Source organism: Lithobates pipiens, unplaced genomic scaffold, assembly GCF_037356315.1.
Source record: "Lithobates pipiens isolate NorthernLeopardFrog02 unplaced genomic scaffold, aLitPip1_a1.2 Scaffold_1, whole genome shotgun sequence".
In the NCBI taxonomy this organism is placed as follows: Eukaryota; Metazoa; Chordata; class Amphibia; order Anura; family Ranidae; genus Lithobates; species Lithobates pipiens.
Window position 1 is genome coordinate 140,279,010 of NW_027507685.1, and position 21,674 is coordinate 140,300,683.

At 41.9% G+C, this 21,674-nt stretch overlaps 1 protein-coding gene across 6 annotated transcripts in view; it reads right to left on the reverse strand.

Annotated features, from left to right (window-relative positions):
• NTNG2 (netrin G2) overlaps window positions 1–21,674 on the reverse strand; it is a 193,713-nt gene that overhangs the window by 57,556 nt on the left and 114,483 nt on the right. For 2 of the 6 annotated variants that reach the window (XM_077477803.1, XM_077477787.1), the window contains exons 4-7: window positions 18,701–18,873; window positions 11,186–11,212; window positions 9,906–10,004; window positions 384–443 (exon numbers count right to left, since the gene is read on the reverse strand). In XM_077477803.1, the coding sequence (XP_077333929.1) occupies window positions 384–443; window positions 9,906–10,004; window positions 11,186–11,212; window positions 18,701–18,873 (359 nt within the window). The remainder of the gene's footprint in view (window positions 1–383; window positions 444–9,905; window positions 10,005–11,185; window positions 11,213–18,700; window positions 18,874–21,674) is intronic. The other 4 variants (XM_077477811.1, XM_077477819.1, XM_077477795.1 and 1 more) reach the window with 3 other exon arrangements.

Below are 21,674 nucleotides of genomic sequence, written 5' to 3' on the forward strand. Positions count from 1 at the left end.
CAGAGATTCTAAAAAATATGTTTTGAAATATTTAAAAATATTACAGTTGAAGCAAGGCTTCTAGATAACTAGAATACAATTTGAAAATACTAACCAAATAATTTTAACAACTAACATGCAGTTACTACTGGATCTGTTGAGACTTATATTTAAAATGTTTTGGAGCACTAAGCAGATTTGCAAATTTAAAAAAGAATTCTAACAGAAATTCAAAATGATTATCAAAGGAATTCAATGCGACATTCTTAACAATTCATCTAAATTTTGAAATATCATACAGCAGTTTTTATATTCTAGCAGTATACTACAAGGGATCATCACAAGCTAGAACATGTAGACTACATCAGACTCTTCTAGATTACACCATCTATTCTTTGGGGTACCTTCTTTCTTCTCTGTCTTCAGGATGTAAGTAAAGGCTGAAGTCAGAACACCTTGATCCACTGATGACCAGAAGGTAAAAAAAATATAAACCATTAGGTTTAATCTAAAAAGGCCGGGCCTAGCTATTCTAGAGGAAACTTCTAATGTGGATTAAAAGAGATCTATGCAATTTCTAGTACATTTTATTTTTGACAAATATTTCCAATTGCTACCAATTATTTTGCTTCTCAAATTTTCTCAAAAACTGATGGTCTTGAAACATGGTGAATATATTCCTCCAATTCCCAGAAGGAATCTGGGGCTGTCACTTGTGATATCATATTGTTTAAAGTGATATTAAACTTTTGCATTTTTTTAAAATAACAAACAAGTTATACTTACCTGCTCTGTGTAATGGTTTTGCACAGAGAAGCCCCAATTCTCCTTTTCTGTGGTCCCGTACGGCTCCTGGCTCCTCCTACCTCTGAATCCCCACCCTAGCAAGCTGCTTGTAAGGGGGGGGGGGGGGTACTCATGCAGGCTTGCTCTATTGTCATAAGATTTGATTGACAGCAGCAGGAGCCAATGGCTCCCACTACTATCAATCTGCAATGAGAGGAGGGAGAGAGCCGCTGCTCTCATGCCCAGGTAAATATGAGGGGAGCATCTTCATTACAAAGGGTGTTTATCTTAATGCTGAGAATGCTTAAGGTTTTAAAACCACTTTGAAGGTTCATGCATATACAGTGACTGAAAAAATGCCAGAACCTTTGGAAGAAAAAGCAGCATAAAAAAAATGCTCATAGTGGCTCGTATTGCACAAGAGTTTATGGGCATTTCCTTTTATAAGCGTTTTTTCCAAAACATTCACTGTAATCAATGTACACTTGAAAAAGTCAAACACTTCTAAATGCTGCATTCATGAGCATTCATGAGCGTTTATGCACGTCAAGCATTTTTTTTGTCCTAAAGCTACTCTCAAAAATGTGATTCTGATGGGTTTGTTTCTGCCTGAAAACTCTTCTCTGCAAATATGCCTGTAAACTCACAAATGTGCATGGAGAAATAGACTAAGCCCTTGTACACACGGTCGGAGAATCCATCGGAATGTGTCCTATCGGACCGTTTTGTCGGATAATCCGACTGTGTGTGGTATGCATCGGACTGTTTCCGTCGGAATATCCGTCGGACCAAATTTTCCAACTTGCTGGAAATATTTTCCGACAAACTGGTCCGATCGGGCATACTCCGATCATGTGTAGAGAATTTCCGATCGGACCAAGTGCCACGCATGCCCAGATCAAATTCCTACATCAAAGCTATTGGCTACTAGCCTGAACGTAGTCCCATCGTAACGAAATTACGTCATCACGTTCTGAACGATCGGATTTTCCGACAACTTTGTCCGACCATGTGTATGCAACAGTTTCGGACAAGATCCGTCAGACAAAATCCGACGGATTTGGTTGTCGGAATCTCCGACCGTGTGTACAAGGGCTTACAGAGATGCTTATACAGGCTGAACAAAAAAATACCAAAAGCATATTTAAGCAGCATTTTTATGCCCAGTGTGCATGAACCCTATGAGTGCATGCTGCTGTATATCTCAAAGGTTCAGTTGACCCAAAAGTTAGCTGAACCAAGCCTGATCTAAAATATTTTTAGCAGTCCAACAGTGAGATCTTACTATCATAAATACAAACACTGCATGGGTATTTTGGGTGTTCACACCCATCGTTGTATCTTCTAGTTTAGCCTTTCTTAACCATTTCAACACAGAGGAACCCTTGAAATAATTTTCCGGTCTCGGGGAACCCCTGATAAAATTGATTATGTCGACAACTCATGATACATTAGTGTGATGGTCAGTTGGAAGAATGCTCCTTACATCCACGGTCATTGGGCAAAATTATCCTCTTCAGATAGTTGTAAAGATCAATGGTGTCAGTGGGAACTAATCTGAGAGGCAGAAATTGGTTATTGGGGAATTTTCATCTCACTCTCAATCCTACAGACAGGGCATTGTTCAAAGAACCCCTAGCAACCTCTCGAGGATACCTATGGTTCATAGGAAACCTGGTTGAGAAACCTTGTTCTAGCTCCTCTAAATGGGTACAGCAGGTGTGAAGACCCAGGATTTCTCCAATAAAGTACCTGACACATAGGAAACTGGATGGTGGTTTAAACTCTGTATCTGCAATATCAATTTTTGGGTTACCTGACCCTTAAACAGCATCCAAAACGAGCAAGGTAATTACAGTTTAAACTTTGTAAAAAAATATGTATAAAATGTAGTAGAAAGTGCAGTATAGAAGCAAAGATAAACATTCCTATAGGATGCCAAAAAATGATTTACAATGCCTTGCAAAAGTATTCACCCCCTTGGCTTTTTCGTGTTTTGTTGCCTCACAACCTGGAATTAACATGGATTGCTTGAGGAATTGCATAATTAAATTTACAAAACATGCCTACAACTTTGAAGATTTTCTTTTTTTTTATTGTGAAGCAAACAACAAATAGGACAAAATAACAGAAAAAGTCAATGTGCATAACTATTCACCCCTAAAGTCAATTCTTTGTAGAGTCACCTTTTGCGGCTCCAAGTCATTTTGGATAAGTCTCTATGAGCTTGCCACATCGTACCACTAGGATGTTTGCCTACTCCTCGCTGCAAAACTGCTCCAGCTCCTTCAAGTTGGCTGGTTCGCGCTTGGGAACAGCAATCTTTAAGTCTGACCGCAGATTTTCTATTGGATTCAGGTCTGGGCTTTGACTAGACCATTCCAACACATTTACATTTCCCCTTAAACCACTCAAATGTTGCTTTAGCAGTGTGTTTGGGGTCATTGTCCTGCTGGAAGGTGAACCTCTGTCCTAGCCTCAAATCACACACAGAGTGGTACAGGTTTTTCTGAAGAATATCCCTGTATTTAGCACCAACCAACCATCCAATCTGACCAGTTTCCCAGTCCCCAGTGCTGAAAAACATCCGCACAGCATGATGCTGCCACCACCATGTTTCACTGTGGGGATGGTGTTCTTTGGGTGATGTGATGTGTTGGGTTTGCGACAGACAGTGTTTTCTTTGGAGGCCTAAAAGTTCAATTTTAATATCATCAGACCAGAGCACCTCCATACATTTTGGGAGTCTCCCACATGCCTTTTCGCAAACTCAAAACGTGCCATTTTGTTTTTTTCTGAAAGTAATGGCTTTCTTCTTGCCACTCTGCCATAAAGTCCAACTCTATGGAGCGTACTGCTTATTTTCACCCTATGTACATATACCCCAGTCTCTGCTGTGGAACTCTGCAGCTCCACCAGGGTTACCCTAGGTCTCTGTGCTGCCTCTCTGATTAATGCCCTCCTTGCCTGGTCCGTGAGTTTTGGTGTGCAGCCGTCTCTTGGCACGCAATTTTTTTTATAGCCTAACCCTGACTTGTACTTTTTAACAACAGTGTCCCTTACTTGTTTGGAGAGTTCCTTGGTATTCATGGCAGTGTTTGGTTAGTGGTGCCTCTTGCTTAGGTACTGCAGCCTTTGGGGCCTTTCAAAAAGGTGTATATATGTAATGACAGATCATTTTACATTTAGATTGCACACTGGTGGACATCGTTTCATTAATTATGTGACTTCTGAAGGTAATTGGTTGCGCCAGAGCTTTTTATGGGCTTCATAACAAAGGGGGTGAATACATACGCACATGCCAATTATCAGTTTTTTTATTTCTGAAAAATAGTTTTATGTATATATTTTTCTATTTTTACTTCACCAACTTAGACTATTGAGGTCTGATCCATCACATATAATTCAAATTACAAAAACGTTGAAGTAAAGGCTGTAATGTAACAAAATAGGTAAAAAGCCAAGGGGGTAAATACTTTTGCAAGGCACTGTAATTAAGCAATCCAAAGAGAAAAGGTGTGCAATAACCCACGACAAGCAGCTTTTAAAAGAGAAGTATGTTTTTTGCTTTTGTTTGGGAATCATACTTACCTAGATGGATGCAGCATCGGTCTGATGCTGCATCTATCCCCCGCTATGCTCTAAGGCTAAGAACCAATCGATAAAACACCGCCAATCGCTTGGTTCTCACAGCTTTCTGAGCAGAGAGCTAGTGACTGTTAGTAATGACTCTCTGCTCCCCCTCCTCCATGCTCACTGAAGCGCTGGGCTGTGGAGGGGGTGGGAGCGGCCTGCTGAGAGTCTGAGCCGGGTGCCGATCCAGGCATGTGAGTGGATCCCGACCATATGGTCTTGATCTTTCCCGAGCCTGGACCTGCTCAGGCCACTGCCTACTGAGAATGGGTCGCGGGAGTGCAGAACGAACTGCACTCCTGTGATCCATAGGAGAAGTACAACCAAACAAGCTTTGGCTGTACTTCCCCTTTAATATAGAGCAACAATAAAACATGACTGCTGACTGGTTGCTGGGGATCTTCATGCTTTCTTCATAACAAAAGGGCTCAAGTCACTAAAACTACATTACTGCTGTACAATTAGCAGTAAAATAACGCATATTGTTTTTTTCAATAGTATTAGCAATTTATCAAAAAAACTTTCTAAAATAATGCATTCATTACATTTATTTTGGAATATTGAATCCTTTTTTTGCACCTAATTTTACCCCAGGCTCACACGGAAAGTAAAACACTTAGCAAAAGTGGCTTGAGGTCCCCCCAAAAATCCAGTCTGGGTGCCCTGTACATGGACTGCAAGAGATGGATAGTTGGCAAATTTGAGGCATTTAAAAAATATATATGAGGATGTAGTAATGAATACAGAGCTGCATTAATTTGTGTATTTTATGTCTGCCTGGAGCTCTGCTTTAAGTTTTGGTGGACTATGACTTTTATATTTGAAGTTAGGCTGGAAATCCCTTTTAAAATGCATAGAGATTCTTACTGCTTTTAAAAATTGACTGCGTTTTGGCAAAGAATTAAAAAGCCATGAATCTGTGACTTCTTGTAACAGCCCTTTTCAACCTTTGATGAATTACTTTGTAATTTCCTTTTGCACGGACAGGGCGAGCGTTAGACCTACAGAAAACGAGCCAACGAAACTTCAGAGTTGTTTGGCATAAGTACAGCAGTTTGATGCATGGGAAAGTCTTTGAAGTAATTACTCCATTGGAAAGATGGGGTTTGGTGAAAGCACTCATTTGTCCTGCTTAGAATGGCCTGAAGTCTATACTGCTAATTTTTAGGCTGTTTAGCTTGTTTAAGATTTTAATCTATTTAGATAACCCTCAAAAAAAGTTATAGAGGCACTCCAGTATCTGCTTTATGTTAAATGTAGATCTAAACCATTCCTGTCTCCACACTACCAAATAGACTTACTTTATCACTCTCATTAATACCCTGTCACGCAGTCCCCGTCAACTCTTTTCTACCTTTAATGCTCTGCTTTGTCCACCATTATCTCCACCCACTAAATTACTCAATGCCCAGGAGATTGCTAATCACCTCAAAAATATGACTGAGACAATTTGTCTCGAGATCTCCTCCACTCTACAGATATCTCCCTCACTTTACACTCTTTACACTCCTCCTGTACAATCAAAACTCTTGTTTAAACCAACTACTACAGAGGAAGTCAATAAACTTTTTTCTAACCCCTCCTAACCTCCTGCCTGCTGGGCCCTGTTCCTTCTCAATGCTTTCATCACACTCTTTAACTCATATCTTCCCTAACCCTCTAAAACATGCACTAGTCACTCCCATACCAAAAAAGGCCTCACTGGACCCCACCAATCTTAAAAACCGAAGACCTATTTCCTTACTCTCTTTTTCCTCCAAACTCCTTGAATGTTAAGTCTACAACCAACTAAGCGACCATCTCATTGAGAATAACCTTCTTGATCCCCTTCAGTCTGGATTTCGTCCACAGCACTCCACAGAAACTGCTCTCCTAAAACTCACAAACGACTTACTAACAGCTAAAACCAACAGTCATTATTCCGTACTATTACTCTTGGACCTCTTTGTTGCCTTTGATACCGTTGATCATCCCCTCCTCCTCAAAAAACTCAATTTGCTTGGTATCCATGGCTGTGCTCTCTGTTGGTTTGAATCTTACCTATCTCACTGCACCTTCAGTGTCACTTACAACTCTACTTCTTCTTCTCCAACTCCTCTTACCGTTGGGGTCCCCCAAGGTTCTGTCCTTGGACCTCTACTATTCTCAATCTACACATCCTCCCTGGGTCAGCTGATAGCCTCCCATGGCTTCAACTACCATTTATATGCCAATGACACCCAAATCTATCTCTCTATCCCTCAGCTCACTCCATCAGTCTCCTCATATATCACTGATTTACTAACAGACATATCAGTCTGGATGTCACACCACTTCCTCAAGCTTTTTTACAGAAATACTTGACAACCTTCCCTCTGGCATCATTTTGCCTTCCGTCACTCGCCCACGCAGCAAATCCCAGCACTGCAGTGAATTCACACTAACCCAACTCCCAGGCAGCTGTGGGACAGCTCAGGACTTACTGCACCAACATCTCAGTACAGGCCACTCAGCGACCTGCTGCTGGGCTTTTTGGGAAGGCATGCAGTAGCTGGATGTGGTTATTTGCAGGCTGGAGGGTGCATCACTGACAGCTTCCCTGCAATGATGTGCCCCCTTCTCCCTTCCATTGTGCCCCTACAATTTGAGATGAAGCCTCAGTGAACAAAATTAAACTAAATGAGAAAGGGGCACGTCATAGGCTTTTCTTGCTAATAAAGTGATGGGAAAGAAGGAAGCAACTTCTAAAAGTTTTAGTATAGGTTCAGTTAATCTATGCGAGGTCAACATTATTTTATTCTACCCAAACAATTTAGTGCAGGTCTGTTTCAAGTTCTGTTCTGAGTTCCTTGCTGGACCAGCTACCTTTTTTCACTGAGCGTTATAGATGCCCTGACTAGCTAAGCTATTATTAGTATACAGGATTTATATAGCGCAAACAGTTTGTACAGCGCTTTACAATAAAAAGAAGACAACAGAATTACAATACAATACAAGAGGATTAGGAGGACCCTACTCTTGGGAGCGTACAATAGAAAAGGGAGGGGAATGTGGTACAAAGGAAAATACCTGTCAGGGAGGAGTTGATGGAGAAAGTGAAGTACAGTTTTTAGGTGGCGGCAGGGTAGGATTTATTGATGGGTTTTCAGGGGTCACTTAAAGGCGAACAGAATGAAATATACCTGGACAGATTGGCTTAGGGAGTTCCAGAAGATGGGGGAGGCTCTGATGAAGTTCTGGAGATGGTAACTGGAGGTGGTTAATGAGGGAGCAAGAGAGAAGGAGATCTTGGGAATAGCGGAATGGATGGTTTGAGCAATATTTCAAGATGAGTTTGGGAATGTACAGTGAGGGAAAAACTTATTTGATCCCCTGCTGATTTTGTTTTTTTGCCCACTGAAAAAAAAAAAAATTATCAGTCTATAATTTTAATGGTAGGTTTATTTTAACAGTAAGAGACACAATAACAACAAAAAATCCAGAAAAACACATTTCAAAAAAGTTATAAATTGATTTGCATTTTAATGAGTGAAATAAGTATTTGACCCCTTTGCAAAACATAACTTAGTATTTGGTGGAAAAACCCTTGTTGGCAATCACAGAGGTCAGAAGCTTCTTTTAGTTGGCCACCAGGTTTGCACACGTCTTAGGAGGGCTTTGGTTCCACTCCTCTTTGCGATCCTCTCCAAGTGATTAAGGTTTCGAGGCTGACGTTTGGTAACTCAAAGTTCAGCTCCTTCCACATATTTTCTATGGGATTAAGTTCTGGAGACTGGCTAGGCCACTCCAGGACCTTAATGTGCTTCTTCTTGAGCCACTCCTTTGTTGCCTTAGCTGTGTGTTTTGGGTCTTTGTCATGCTGGAATATCCTTACTTGACCCATTTTCAATGCCCTGGCTGAGGGAAGGAGGTTCTCACCTAAGATTTGACGGTACATGGCCCATCCATCGTCCCTTTGAGTTGGTGAAATTGTCCTGTCCCCTTAGCAGAAAAACACCCCCAAAGCATAATGTTTCCACCTCCATGTTTGACGATGGGGATGGTGTTCAAGGTCATAGGCAGCATTCCTCCTCCTCCAAGCACAGCGTGTTGATGCCAAAGAGCTCGATTTTGGTCTCCTCTGATCACAACACTTTCACCCGGTTCTCCCCTGAATCATTCAGATGTTCATTGGCAAACTTCAGATGGGCTTAGACATTTGCTTTCTTGAACAGGGGGATCTTGCAGGTGCTGCAGGATTTCAGTCCTTCGCAGTGTACTGTGTTACTAATTATTTTCTTTGTGACTATGGTCCAAGCTGCCTTGAGATCATTGACAAGATTCTCCTGTGTAGTTCTGGGCTGATTCCTCACCGTTCTCATGATCATTGAAACCCCACGGCATGAGATCTTGCATGAAACCCCCAAACCGAGGGAGATTGACAGTTATTTTGTGTTTATTTCATTTGCGAATAATCTCACCAACTGCTGTCACCCTCTCACCAAGCTGCTTGGCGATGGTCTTGTAGCCCATTCCAGCCTTGCGTAGGTCTACAATCTTGTCCCTGACATCCTTGGACAGCTCTTTGGTCTTGGCCATGGTGGAGAGATTGGAATCTGATTGATTGCTTCTGTGGACAGGTGTCTTTTATACAGGTAACAAGCTGAGATTAGGAGTACCCCCTTTAAGAATGTGCTCCTAATCTCAGCTTGTTATCTGTATAGAAGATACATGGGAGCCAGAAATCTTGCTGATAGGGGATCAAATACTTATTTTACTCATTAAAATGCAAATCAATTTAGACTTTTTTTTAAATGCATTTTTCTGGATATCTGTGTTGTTATTTTGTCTCTCACTGTTAAAATAAACCTATCATTAAAATGACTGATCATTTCTTTGTCAGTGGACAAATATACAAATTCAGCAGGGGATCAAATACTTTTTTCCCTCACTCTAATTACACATTACACTCTAAAATCAGGAGATGACAAAGTATTTTATCTAATACATTTTGCCTCATTTTCCTGATGCACGGAAGCTATAATATTGCCATTTTGTCTAAATGAACCTTTCAAAGACATGTGACATGGCTATTAAAAAAGTACCTTTTCTCCACCCAAAAGATAGGTACAACAATCGTGGACAGCAAATATTGCATTTAATCCTTATCCTACAATCCGCTAACTGCAACTAGGATGAGCCAAGTATGAGACCTTCTCTTTCGGTGTTTCCATAGATGTTCAGGTCATGTCAACAATCAGCAGTGTAAAAAACTAGTCACACATCCGAAAATGATACTACACAAGTATTTGCAGCCAGTGATATTGACCAAAGTAATTCAAGTTCCCTAAACTTCAGGATTTAAATCTCTAGGAAAGTAAAGCTCTTTGTTAATGCTATTCTACAGCAGTTTAGTTCTGTCAATCTTCTGGCATCCTAAAATCTCTTCAGACATGCTAAGGCGTGAAGACAACAAAAGGATGGCGTCAGCAGTAGTGAGCGCTACTTTGGGGGTTGGGGTTACTCCTGTTCATTGTATCTGAACAAACCTTGGGTGGTGTCAAGCACAAGTGTCACTTGAGTGGTGGTTAGTTCAGTTGTTTGAGCTGGTCTGGCTGTGGTGACCTCTGGCCTTGCTGTCTCAGAGACTAGTGAAACACAAACAGAACAATGTCTATTGGCTACTTTGAAAAATTTCCTTTTGGCCATCGAAGAGCCAAGCAATTTTACTCCTACAAATTCAAATAGTTAAAGACACACAGCATATACAACAAATGCTTGCAATACTGTGATTAACTAACAAACACCAAGTCTTAAGACATTTATCACTCTTAAATTCATTGTTGTCTTGACACATGAACATCAACTTTATGACTGTCAGAAGCACAAGTTAAAGTAATATGCATCAAAGTACCAAGTCCTTGTTTATAATGAAGAATGTGAAATATGGGGAAATCCTTGAGTTAGGATAAAACTGGCAAATTATTAAACACGGAATTTTGTTCTTTAATAATAATCGCGACAATGCAAAGTCAAAAGATGTAGTTCATTTTATCTATCACAAGGTGGCGTTGTAGAGCCAATAATAAATATATTACACCAATTCACCAACAAGCCACTAACAGATACAAATCTGTCACAATAAAAAAGAAAAACAGTGAATAGTATAAACTGGTGCCATATAAATATAAATGCATTATTGTTCTTTTTATAAAGAAATACTTATTTTTACACTACTTCTGTCATGCCGGCAGCTTTCTATGCAAAGCAGAGACAGATTCAGAAACACTGTTTATAGAAAAAACCTTGGCCTCTGTTACTCGCAATGAAATGAACAGTTATTTATGTTTGAAAATCTCAGTCCCAGATGTCAAAGTGCTTTGTTCTGAATACCTAAATGTACATGTGCCATTGAGATTCCAAGGTATGCACTGTCATTGTGCTATTGTTCTGGGATCCTTAGTGTCAGCATGGCCCTATTCTGTGATTACAGATGTGAGATACTAAATGTGAAATGTATGTCTCTCTGACAACAGAACCTGTATTACAATCCTAAAATGACACACGTCTTAAAATTGCACACATCTCTTGACCATTTTTCATGTTTTCCGAGAGCTTTAATCAGTTTCACTGGCAGGTTCTCGAACCAAGCTGGGGGTCTCACACACACACACACACACACATCTAGGAGCGCACACACACCAAAAAAACAAGCCGCTGACCACAGTGAGCAATCTATGAGGATGCAGGGAGGTGAGAAGAGGGAGAGATGAGATCATGGAGATGGGATGGAAAGGACAAGACAAGGACATTCCGGGGATCTACTCACTGCCGAGAGCGGAACCTGATGCTGCACCTGGAAGAGAAAATAAGCAGTTAGCCTGAGGAACTGCTTGACCAAAAATGTTGTAAGAACAGGAAATACAATAATCTTCAGAAGGAGCGGATGTTGCCATTCTTCAAAGTGGTTCGTTTCTTTCATCATAGCTAAAACTAGAACAAAGTTTACGTTAATTAGTCAAATTCCTGCAGAACCATACTATAGCAAATTAGGTATGCTAAATTTGATCACATCCAAAACGTCCAATACTTCTAATGAGGACAAGAAAAACTTTTACTCTACAAAGGAGCTGTACTGAAGTTTTTTTTATTAAAAAAATGTCCATGTGCTTTCTCTGTTCCCCTGCTCAAAGACCCTGAATATTGCTGTATTAATACATCTGAGCAGAAAACAAAGGATTTCTGAATCCAGACTAAATTACTGCAAAAGAGGCCAACCAGTTCAGAGTGGGAGGGTTCCTACCAATACATATGTCGACAGATTTCCTACTTACTGCCTAAAATTTGAAAACCACCTTAAAAGAAACATGGCACAAACTTTGGCTATGCAAACTAAGCACATGTCCTAATTGCGCAAAGCAGTGAAAACCCAGGGGTCAAGTCCTGGGGAAAAAAGTGTGGGAACTCCCACCCAAGATCCACTCCCCCACCAAAAAAAAAAAAAAAAAAGATACGCTCATATGCATATATATATTTCACATAAAATACAGTGACTGCAAATGCGACATGCTACAAGAGATGACCAGACTGCGAATGCGACTACAGGAGATGACCAGACTGCGAATGCGACTACAGGAGATGACCAGACTGCGAATGCGACTACAGGAGATGACCAGACTGCGAATGCGACTACAGGAGATGACCAGACTGCGAATGCGACATAGTACAGGAGATGACCAGACCAGGAATGAGACTACAGGAGATGACCAGACCAGGAATGAGACTACAGGAGATGACCAGACCGGGAATGAGACTACAGGAGATGACCAGACCGCGAATGCGACTACAGGAGATGACCAGACCGCGAATGCGACTACAGGAGATGATCAGACTGCAAATGCGACATGCTACAAGAGATGACCAGACTGCGAATGTGACTACAGGAGATGACCAGACTGCGAATGCGACTACAGGAGATGACCAGAGTGCGAATGCGACTACAGGAGATGACCAGAGTGCGAATGCGACTACAGGAGACGATCAGACTGCGAATGCGACTACAGGAGATGACCAGACTGCGAATGCGACTACAGGAGATGACCAGACTGCGAATGCGACTACAGGAGATGACCAGACTGCGAATGCGACTACAGGAGATGACCAGAGTGCGAATGCGACTACAGGAGACGATCAGACTGCGAATGCGACTACAGGAGATGACCAGACTGCGAATGCGACTACAGGAGATGACCAGACTGCGAATGCGACTACAGGAGATGATCAGACTGCGAATGCGACTACAGGAGATGATCAGACTGCGAATGCGACTACAGGAGATGATCAGACTGCGAATGCGACTACAGGAGATGATCAGACTGCGAATGCGACTACAGGAGATGACCAGACTGCGAATGCGACATAGTACAGGAGATGACCAGACCGGGAATGAGACTATAGGAGATGATCAGACTGCGAATGCGACTACAGGAGATGACCAGAGTGCGAATGCGACTACAGGAGATGACCAGACTGCGAATGCGACTACAGGAGATGACCAGACTGCAAATGCGACTACAGGAGATGATCAGACTGCGAATGCGACTACAGGAGATGACCAGAGTGCGAATGCGACTACAGGAGATGATCAGACTGCGAATGCGACTACAGGAGATGACCAGAGTGCGAATGCGACTACAGGAGATGACCAGAGTGCGAATGCGACTACATGAGATGACCAGACTGCGAATGCGACTACAGGAGATGACCAGACTGCGAATGCGACTACAGGAGATGACCAGACTGCGAATGCGACTACAGGAGATGACCAGACTGCGAATGCGACATAGTACGGAAGATGACCAAGTAGCTAGTTTTAAAATTTAAACCTGTCCTCAGCCCCTTTATGGCACCTCCTTTACATTCCTGTCCTCACCCCCTTTGTAGAACCCCCCTTCACATTCCTGCCCTGCCTCCCTTTTATATCACCTCTCCTCATTCCTTTCAGTTTCTGATACTTTCCCCCTCCCTCCTTCATAACAGCCCCCTCTTCCCTGTCTTACCTTACACAAGACACAGCAGATGACATCGGAAGTGCAGCAAAGGGATGGACAGAGGGCGGGACCTGCCCCAGTTAACTGATTGGTTGATAGAATGCAGAGCAGTTCTATTAACCAATCAGTTAACTGAGCCAGCCCCTGCCCTCCGTGCATCACTGTGCTGCTCTTCCGATGTCAGCTCTGTGAAGACAACGCAGCTAGCAGACTGTGCTAGAGCCTCGGGCGGCTCTGGTCCTGCAAAGGGAACGGCGTTCCTGCTGTGAAAAAAGTGCGGGGACGCCGTTCCCACGCGTTCCCGCAGGACTCGAGCCCTGTGAAAACCATATGTTAATATGACCTTCTTAAATTGGAGAGAAATTCATTCAGATTCTCCAGTTTCCTCCAATTACCCAAAACATACCAGTATTTTATATTGTTCCTTAGAAAACTGGTCCTAAATGTGTAGATATGTGGTAGGGTCATTAAGTTGAAAGTTCTTCTTGGGTGGATATTCTCACAAGGACTGGGAACTTAGCCTGGGGTGTCGAACCCAACCAACTATACCCTTCACTCTCTGTCAACAGTGCCACATTAATTGGAGGGCAAGATGAACACGTTACGTTCCTATAGCACATTTTACACACCTGGATAACCTATATTCCTATAGGACATTTTACACACCTGCATCACCTATGTTCCTACAGGACATTTTAACACACCTGGAGCACCTACGTTCCTAAAGGGTATTTTACATACCTGTAGCACCTACGATCCTATAGAGTATTTGAACACACCTGGAGCACCTACAATCCTATAGGACATTTTAACACAGCTGGAGCACCTACGTTCCTATAGGACATTTTAACACACCTGGAACACCTACATTCCTATATGACATTGTAACAGACCTGGAGCACCTATGTTCCTATAGGACATTTTAACGCACCTGGAGCACCTACGTTCCTATAGGGCATTTTAACACACCTGGAGCACCTACGTTCCTATAGGACATTTTAACCTACATGGAGCACATATACGTTCCTATAGGGCATTTTAACACACCTGGAGCACCTACGTTCCTATAGGACATTTTAACCTACATGGAGCACATATACGTTCCTATAGGACATTTTAACACACCTGGAGCACCTACGTTCCTATAGGACATTTTAACACAGCTGGAGCACCTATGTTCCTATAGGACATTTTAACACACCTGGAGCACCTACGTTCCTATAGGACATTTTAACACACCTGGAGCACCTACGTTCCTATAGGGCATTTTAACACACCTGGAGCACCTATGTTTCTATAGGACACTTTAACACACCTGACGCACCTATGTTCCTATAGGACATTTTAACACACCTGGAGCACCTACGTTCCTATGGGACATTTTAACACACCTGGAGCACCTATGTTCCTATAGGACAGTTTATTTATTATATATATATAACGCATTGGGAAGCAATGGCTGAAGGTAGCTATATAATGCCCAGTAAAAGTCGCCCACTCTGATCAAGGTCTGAATAGTGAAATACCTCCACTCCCGGATACTTATTAGAACTGACCTGGGGGCGAATCCCCCCGGTCCCCCAGTTTAGTTCTCCACTGTGAGGACTGATAGATATGTTGCTATACACTCTGTAAAGCACTATAATGTAAGAAATAATAATCTGTGCAGCAAAGTTACATAAATGTCAGCTATCAAGTCTCTTTTGCTAGTATGAGTAATTCCACCTATAACATACAGTATTAGTAAATGTTATAAGGAACTATTTCAAATAAAGTAACCTTTTGTCTACAGCTTACTAGTCCTTTAAATCTCACCCGGGGAAGGGGCAAGACAGAGGATGGAGAGTTTTCAAAAATACAGAGAACAAGGATCTCAGTCTAAGCCCTGCGTGTCTTTGTCAGGTCCTTTGAAGGGATACAGACGACCGGCTCAATCTGACAAGCTTGTTCCCTTTGAAATCCTCCTTCTCTCCACAGTATCGGTGACACTCCAGTCACAGTCCTCTGAATGCTTCAGTTTTAGCTTTGATCAATTTAAAGTACAGATGTTTAAAGCAAGAATGAGAGGAAGGAGAGAGAGGGGGAAAAAACAGAGGTCTCTTTGGAAAACTCCAAGAGGACATCATCTCTGAAGTGATTGTATTTTGTGCATCTAGTGAATGTTTAACAAGATAATCTTTCTGTAATTTTCCTCTGCTTGACACAACATCTTAAGCTTGTTCATTTATCAGCCTCTAAGTGAGTGCGGGAGAATGTAAGGTGCCTTAAAGCATCCCTGTAGGTAAAAAAGAAATAAAAAAGAAATCAGTACTTCTTATATTGGATGACTGTACACTAGGTCTTTTTTCTTTTTTGAAAAAGCCCATGGCGTGCAAACACACCCAAAAAACTTCCACCCGGTGCATAAAAAAAGTGCACACACATAAAGAGTGAAACACTAAAAAGTGCAGACGGGTGCCTGATGTCCTCCAAAAGAAGGACCATACCCTGATCCCCCGGGGCGTTAGGCTCCAGACAGGGACTGAGGTACCAGACTCAACAAGTGGGCCCCGGACAACACGATGCCCCAGGATCTCTCATGAAGGTGGCTTCTGTGGTTGTTGTCTCTGATATTCCCTTTCCTGTGCTACACTATTGGCTCAGTGTGAGGGCAAGCCTCCCTAACCACTAAAGTTGGACAAAAGTGGTCACTGTATAACAAACAGTATTTGAAGATGTTGGGGAAAAGGAACAGAACTAATGTGCAGGTTACCAGGTTTTTTTTTTCTGTCCAGCCCCATGGAATCTTGGAACTATTAAGTGTTTCTCACTGGTTAATGGCTCTGGCTTTCCCCTTCTTGCATCTCATTGTTGGCTCATCATTATGGCAGGCAACCTCACTAACCACCACTAAGTAATTGTGTTTGTTTTCCTAGAGCTTTCTTATGATTGCACTTTTGCTTTACAATGCTTGATAAACACCGAAGGAAAATTACCCTCTATTTTAATGATGACATCTTGAGCATATTTTTGTTTTTCTTTTTACTTATGTCACTCCAACAAATTGTTGTCTTATGGTCTGTTTCTCCATTTTATTGTATTTTACGATGAGGGCCTCTAGCCCTGTTTGTTTGATTCTTTGATAGGCTTGATGCATATTTGTAACTCTCTATACCTTTAATAAACTTCTATCTAAAAAAAAAAAAAAACACCAATGAGGAACTGGAGGCTAGAACCAGTAACTAAATTGGTCATTGTTTGCATGAATAAGCATTCTCACTATTTGGAGATATCTGGACAGTGAACACAGTGGCAGAGCTGGTGTTCAAGTATCAGTTTAATCATCTTTTTACCTCCACTGGTTCATTAGCACTGGAACTTTCCCAACAGAGATTAATAACGTTTTCTATACTAGACATTCTTTCCTAGGACCTAGTTCCCCAATCTATACAACTAACGCTTACAAAGTGATATTGATAGCACAGAAATGGATCTCTTCTGTACCTCAATTAATCACGTAGTGAAATGGGAAAAAAGCACAGGGGGTGCCCACAAAAATTCCAAGAAGGTAAAAACCTTCAGTATGCAGCTTTCCTTGCAGCCCCCCCCCCCCCCCGATACTTACCTGAGCCTGATCCCAATCCAGCCCAGTCTCTCTCTTCTCATCAGCTCTAAGACACAGCAGCTTGAGCCTTTGGCTCCTGCTGCTGTCAATCACAGCTAGTGAGGAGGGAGTGGGGCGGGACTGAGCCACGCTCTGTGTCTCCCAAGTGATTTGCTCTGGGGACAGTGTGTGCTTGTTCCCGAGTAATCTCTGTGCTCGGGGGGAGGGGCACTCGGCAAGTGATTTGCTCTGGGGGCAGTTGTGCGTGCTTGTTTCCGAGTAATCTCTGTGCTCGGGGGGAGGGGCACTCGGCAAGGGGGAGGAGTTCAAAACGCTGGAGGGGGATCCAAGAAGAGGAGGATTGAGGCTTCTCTGTGCAAAACCATTGCAAAGAGCAGGTAAGTAGGATGTGTTTATTATTTTAAGGACAAATTTTACCTTTTTAACCCCCTTATCTTGGTGGACCACTCTTAGTTAAGCTCCAGCTCAGCTGTCCTGCTCAGATTAATGTGTTAATGCCTGTTTATCCCTATTTCCCCTGGCTTTATACAGACCCAACTGGCATTTGGTATGTTATCTGATCTACCTGTCACTCATTGAGTTATTATGTGAATAGTTTTTACAGTCTGTTGAATAACTTTGCTACATCTCGTGTACTTCGCCCGGCCATACATGAATCGAAATCCAGCTGGTTCAGCAGGGACCAGACATGTTTTGATACACATATGGGCTAGCTGGTTGTACACAAGAAAAATTGTCAGTCAACTTGTGTACAATCAACCTGTCGAGTTTGTCCCAAGTGATCAGTGCGGCCAGCTATAGCCAGCAACACTGATCATTGTATTCTGCCAGAGTGGAAGGCTCCCTGCTGGCAGAATACAATAGCTTGGTGGGAGTGATTCCCTCATCCACATCAAATGTGTGGATGGGGGAGTCAGTCCATTTTTTTGTTCAACCCGCTGGCTTGATGGGTTGAATCATGTATGGCCTGCCTTACTCTTACTAGTTTTATTGTATTTCTTTTCTTTTTTTCTTTGTTAGTGTGTTGTATACAAAATGAAAAAAAAAATTAACTCTTTGTTCTAAAAAAATAAAAAAATAAAAATTACTTGATTCAAAAAAATAAAAATAAAAATAAAAAGCAAGGAGGTTTTCCATATGATCTTGATCACTGTCCTACATAAATGGTTACTTGGCACCTGCTAGTTTGTAGATATTAGAGCATTGCCTAAAACAGACAGGTTTAGAAACCTAGCTCAACAAAAGGTCACTTTCCATGTATAAGATCAACAAATACCTAGCCAAATATTAAAAGTCAAGGATGGAATATATGGCCACATCTGGGTTTTTAACATAAATGTAGTGAAGGGGTGTTGGCTTTCCTTTGTATGACCAGCTTCGGTTCTCTTTCTACTGTATTTCAAATGGCTACATGACACATTATAATTTTTAGAGACCTAAAACCTTCCACCAGGGACCTGAACTGCGTGTCATTTGTTTATTTGCATTTACAGTATCCAATATCCCCTAAACAGCAAGTTCCTAAACCAAGCTTCTCCATTAATTGCCTGGTATTAAAATTACAACATCTCCAAATCTGGGTGTAAAAGTAGGAGACAAAGTAAATATTAGTCAGCTGGGGAAATCTGGTTTTCCAAGGAGTAGGAGACAAGCACAAAATAAAAAATTGAATTTGAATAATATTACTTACAAGCATTGGGAGATCCATGAGGTATTGGGGTGTAAGAGCCAGAACGCCAGGAACGGTTGCGAAAACTCTTCTTGCACCTGCCGCAGTCCTGTCCGGTGGTGTTATGTTCACACTCACATTGTAGGGCCCCTTCTCGGAAGTTACACGCGTTTGAATGCAAGTTACATTTACATCTGCATAGAACAGAGAATAAAATCATAAAGTTTGTTCAGTAAAAGACCAGAAAATACATCATCAGCATTTGCAATTTTTTGCCCTGGATTCTGGTAGACCATTTATGTTAAAGGCCATTAGAATGAATCTGGCCAAACACATAACAATCCTCTATTAGGATTTTCATGACTGAATGGGCACTTTAAAAGGGTGCAGAGGCATAATGAAAGGGTCTATCTAGATTGGAATGGATTAAATGGACCTTGCAGTAAAATGCAGGATCCAGTTATATGAAAAATTGCAAAAAACTCTGCACCACAAAATAAAATCTATTTCCCTAAAAATTTGTATTCTGATGCTGCTCCCCTGAAAAACAGAATAATATGCTCCTCAGTTATGATTTAGATAACATGTAGGGGGCGCTAGTTAGCAAAAATTATTATCAATGTGATTAATTCCCCTCTCATTAAAAATCTATATTTTGCCACTTTTCAACAAATATCATATGTGCAACTACCCATAATAAATTCACCATATATAAAAAATATACAACAAATCACACATAACATGTGATAACACCCCAGTGACAGCCGTGATGTGATTGCCACACACAAAACGATGACAGATCTTTTGTGTAAAAAAATATAACCACAACCTTCCACATGATCCTTCACCACAGCCTTGATAATCCACACCCAATAAGTGATTGCAATATGATTCAGCTTACCGGATTTTATTGCCCACCAATAATCGCCTCTGCAGGGTTGTACCTGCTCACATGCTTTTAACCTGTAGATGTTTTCAACCTACCTCCTTGCAGACAGGTACGGTAAGTGTGGTATATAGAAAACAGATAGAGAGCCTCCATAGCGTAATTCAATTTTATTAAAATTTTTTAAATAATACTCAGCCAAATGGCTCCTTACTTGTAAAAATGCCTTTTCCCCCGGCACTGGGGCTGCTGCCGTTATTCTAGGGTGAGCTGCAATACAGAGAGTGTCCACATTATCCACTGCAGATGTTGTGCGTTCCACACGCTCGTGCCGTTAGCCAGGAGAACCGGATGTCCTGCATGACCTTGCACTGCCTCCGACGTACGTTTCGTTAGTATAACTTCTTCAGGGGGCGTGCCTGATCACTCAACAAGTAAGGAGCCATTTGGCTGTGTATTATTTAAAATGTTTTAATAAAATTGAATTACGCTATGGAGGCTCTCTATCTGTTTTCTATATACCGCACTTACCGTACCTGTCTGTGAGGAGGTAGGTTGAAACTATCTACAGGTTAAAAGCATGTGAGCAGGTACAACCCTGCAGAGGCGATTATTGACTAACTTTTTCAATGAAGTGGTCAATAAAATCCGGTAAGCTGAATCATATTACAATCACTTATAGGGTATGGATTATCAAGGCTGTGGTGAAGGATCACGTGGAAGGTTGTGGTTATATTTTTCTACACAAAAGATCTGTCATCGTTTTGTGTGTAGCAATCACATCACGTTAAAAAGGAACTTTCAAATTGGAGTAGTTTGGATCACAAGGGCTTTTATATTATAGTTGTTGTAATAACGGCTGTCACTGGGGTGTTAACACATGTTATGTGTGATTTGTTGTATATTTTTTTATATATGGTGAATTTATTATGGGTAGTTGCACATATGATATTTGTTGAAGAGTGGCAAAATATTGAGGATCCACTTATAGTCAGGGTCACCTTTTGCTTTCACAATCTCCTAATGTTAGTAGTTCTAAAATGTACCTGTAAAGAACAAAGATTACCTTATCCCTGTCCTAGGCCTGTGATGCATAGACGAGGATGACAATAAACTTCTTCTGACTAGATTTTGGGGAACACAGGGTAGCCAATTTCTCACAAGAAGCCACTTTCGCAGTGGATTGGGGTCTTCTTGCAAGATTTTACCTTCTCTGCATTCCCCAAGAATCTTCCTGGAAGGATGGCAATATCCCACCCAGGGATGAGGAGCATGGAGGTAAAGGAAATATAAACCTGACTACTTATACACATGCATTTTGCAGCCAGGGCCGGGACAAGGTCATCTAGAGACCAGGGCCAACATTCCAAGCTGTGAAACCCCCACCCAAAGATGTAAAAGCAATATGTGTCAGCAAACATTGAACAATAACCAATCTGCTCCCCTGTTGAAATCCCCCCTCCCAGCACAAATCTTTGCCCCCCCATCCCCTAAATCCCCCCAGCACAAATGCCCCCCCCCCCCAAAAACAAATCACCCCCTCTAACACAAATCATCTCTACCCTTCAAACCCCTCAAATTTCCTCTCCAAGCCTCTCCAAGTACACATCCTCTCACCCCCCACTCCAAATCCTCACTCCAAATCAGGGGGGTTCCAGCACAACCCCCCCTCCAATTTTCCCTCTTAGCACAAACCCCTCCCCCCCCCCAAAAAAAAAAAATTCCCCTCCTAGCACAATATTCTTCCCTCCTCTGCCATATCACCTCTTCTAACCCAAACTTCCCAAATCCCCCTAACCCATCCCCTCTCCCATCACCATTCCTAGCACCCCCCCTTCAATTTCCCCTCCTAGAACAATTCTTACTCCCTGCTAACCCCCAAATTTCCCTTCCCAACACAAATCCTCTCCCCTCACCTCACATGAAACCACAGTGCCAAGGCCTGCCACCCCTTATCCTGGCCCTGTTTGTTGCACTAGCATTATGAGATTTTAAAAAGCGGGAGAAGGCTCAGACATTATATGCAGACTGCAATGTACTGGAAGATCCGCTTTATATTGGCCTCTGCTCCACTTACTCGAGTATAAGCCGAGATTTTCAGCCTCTTTT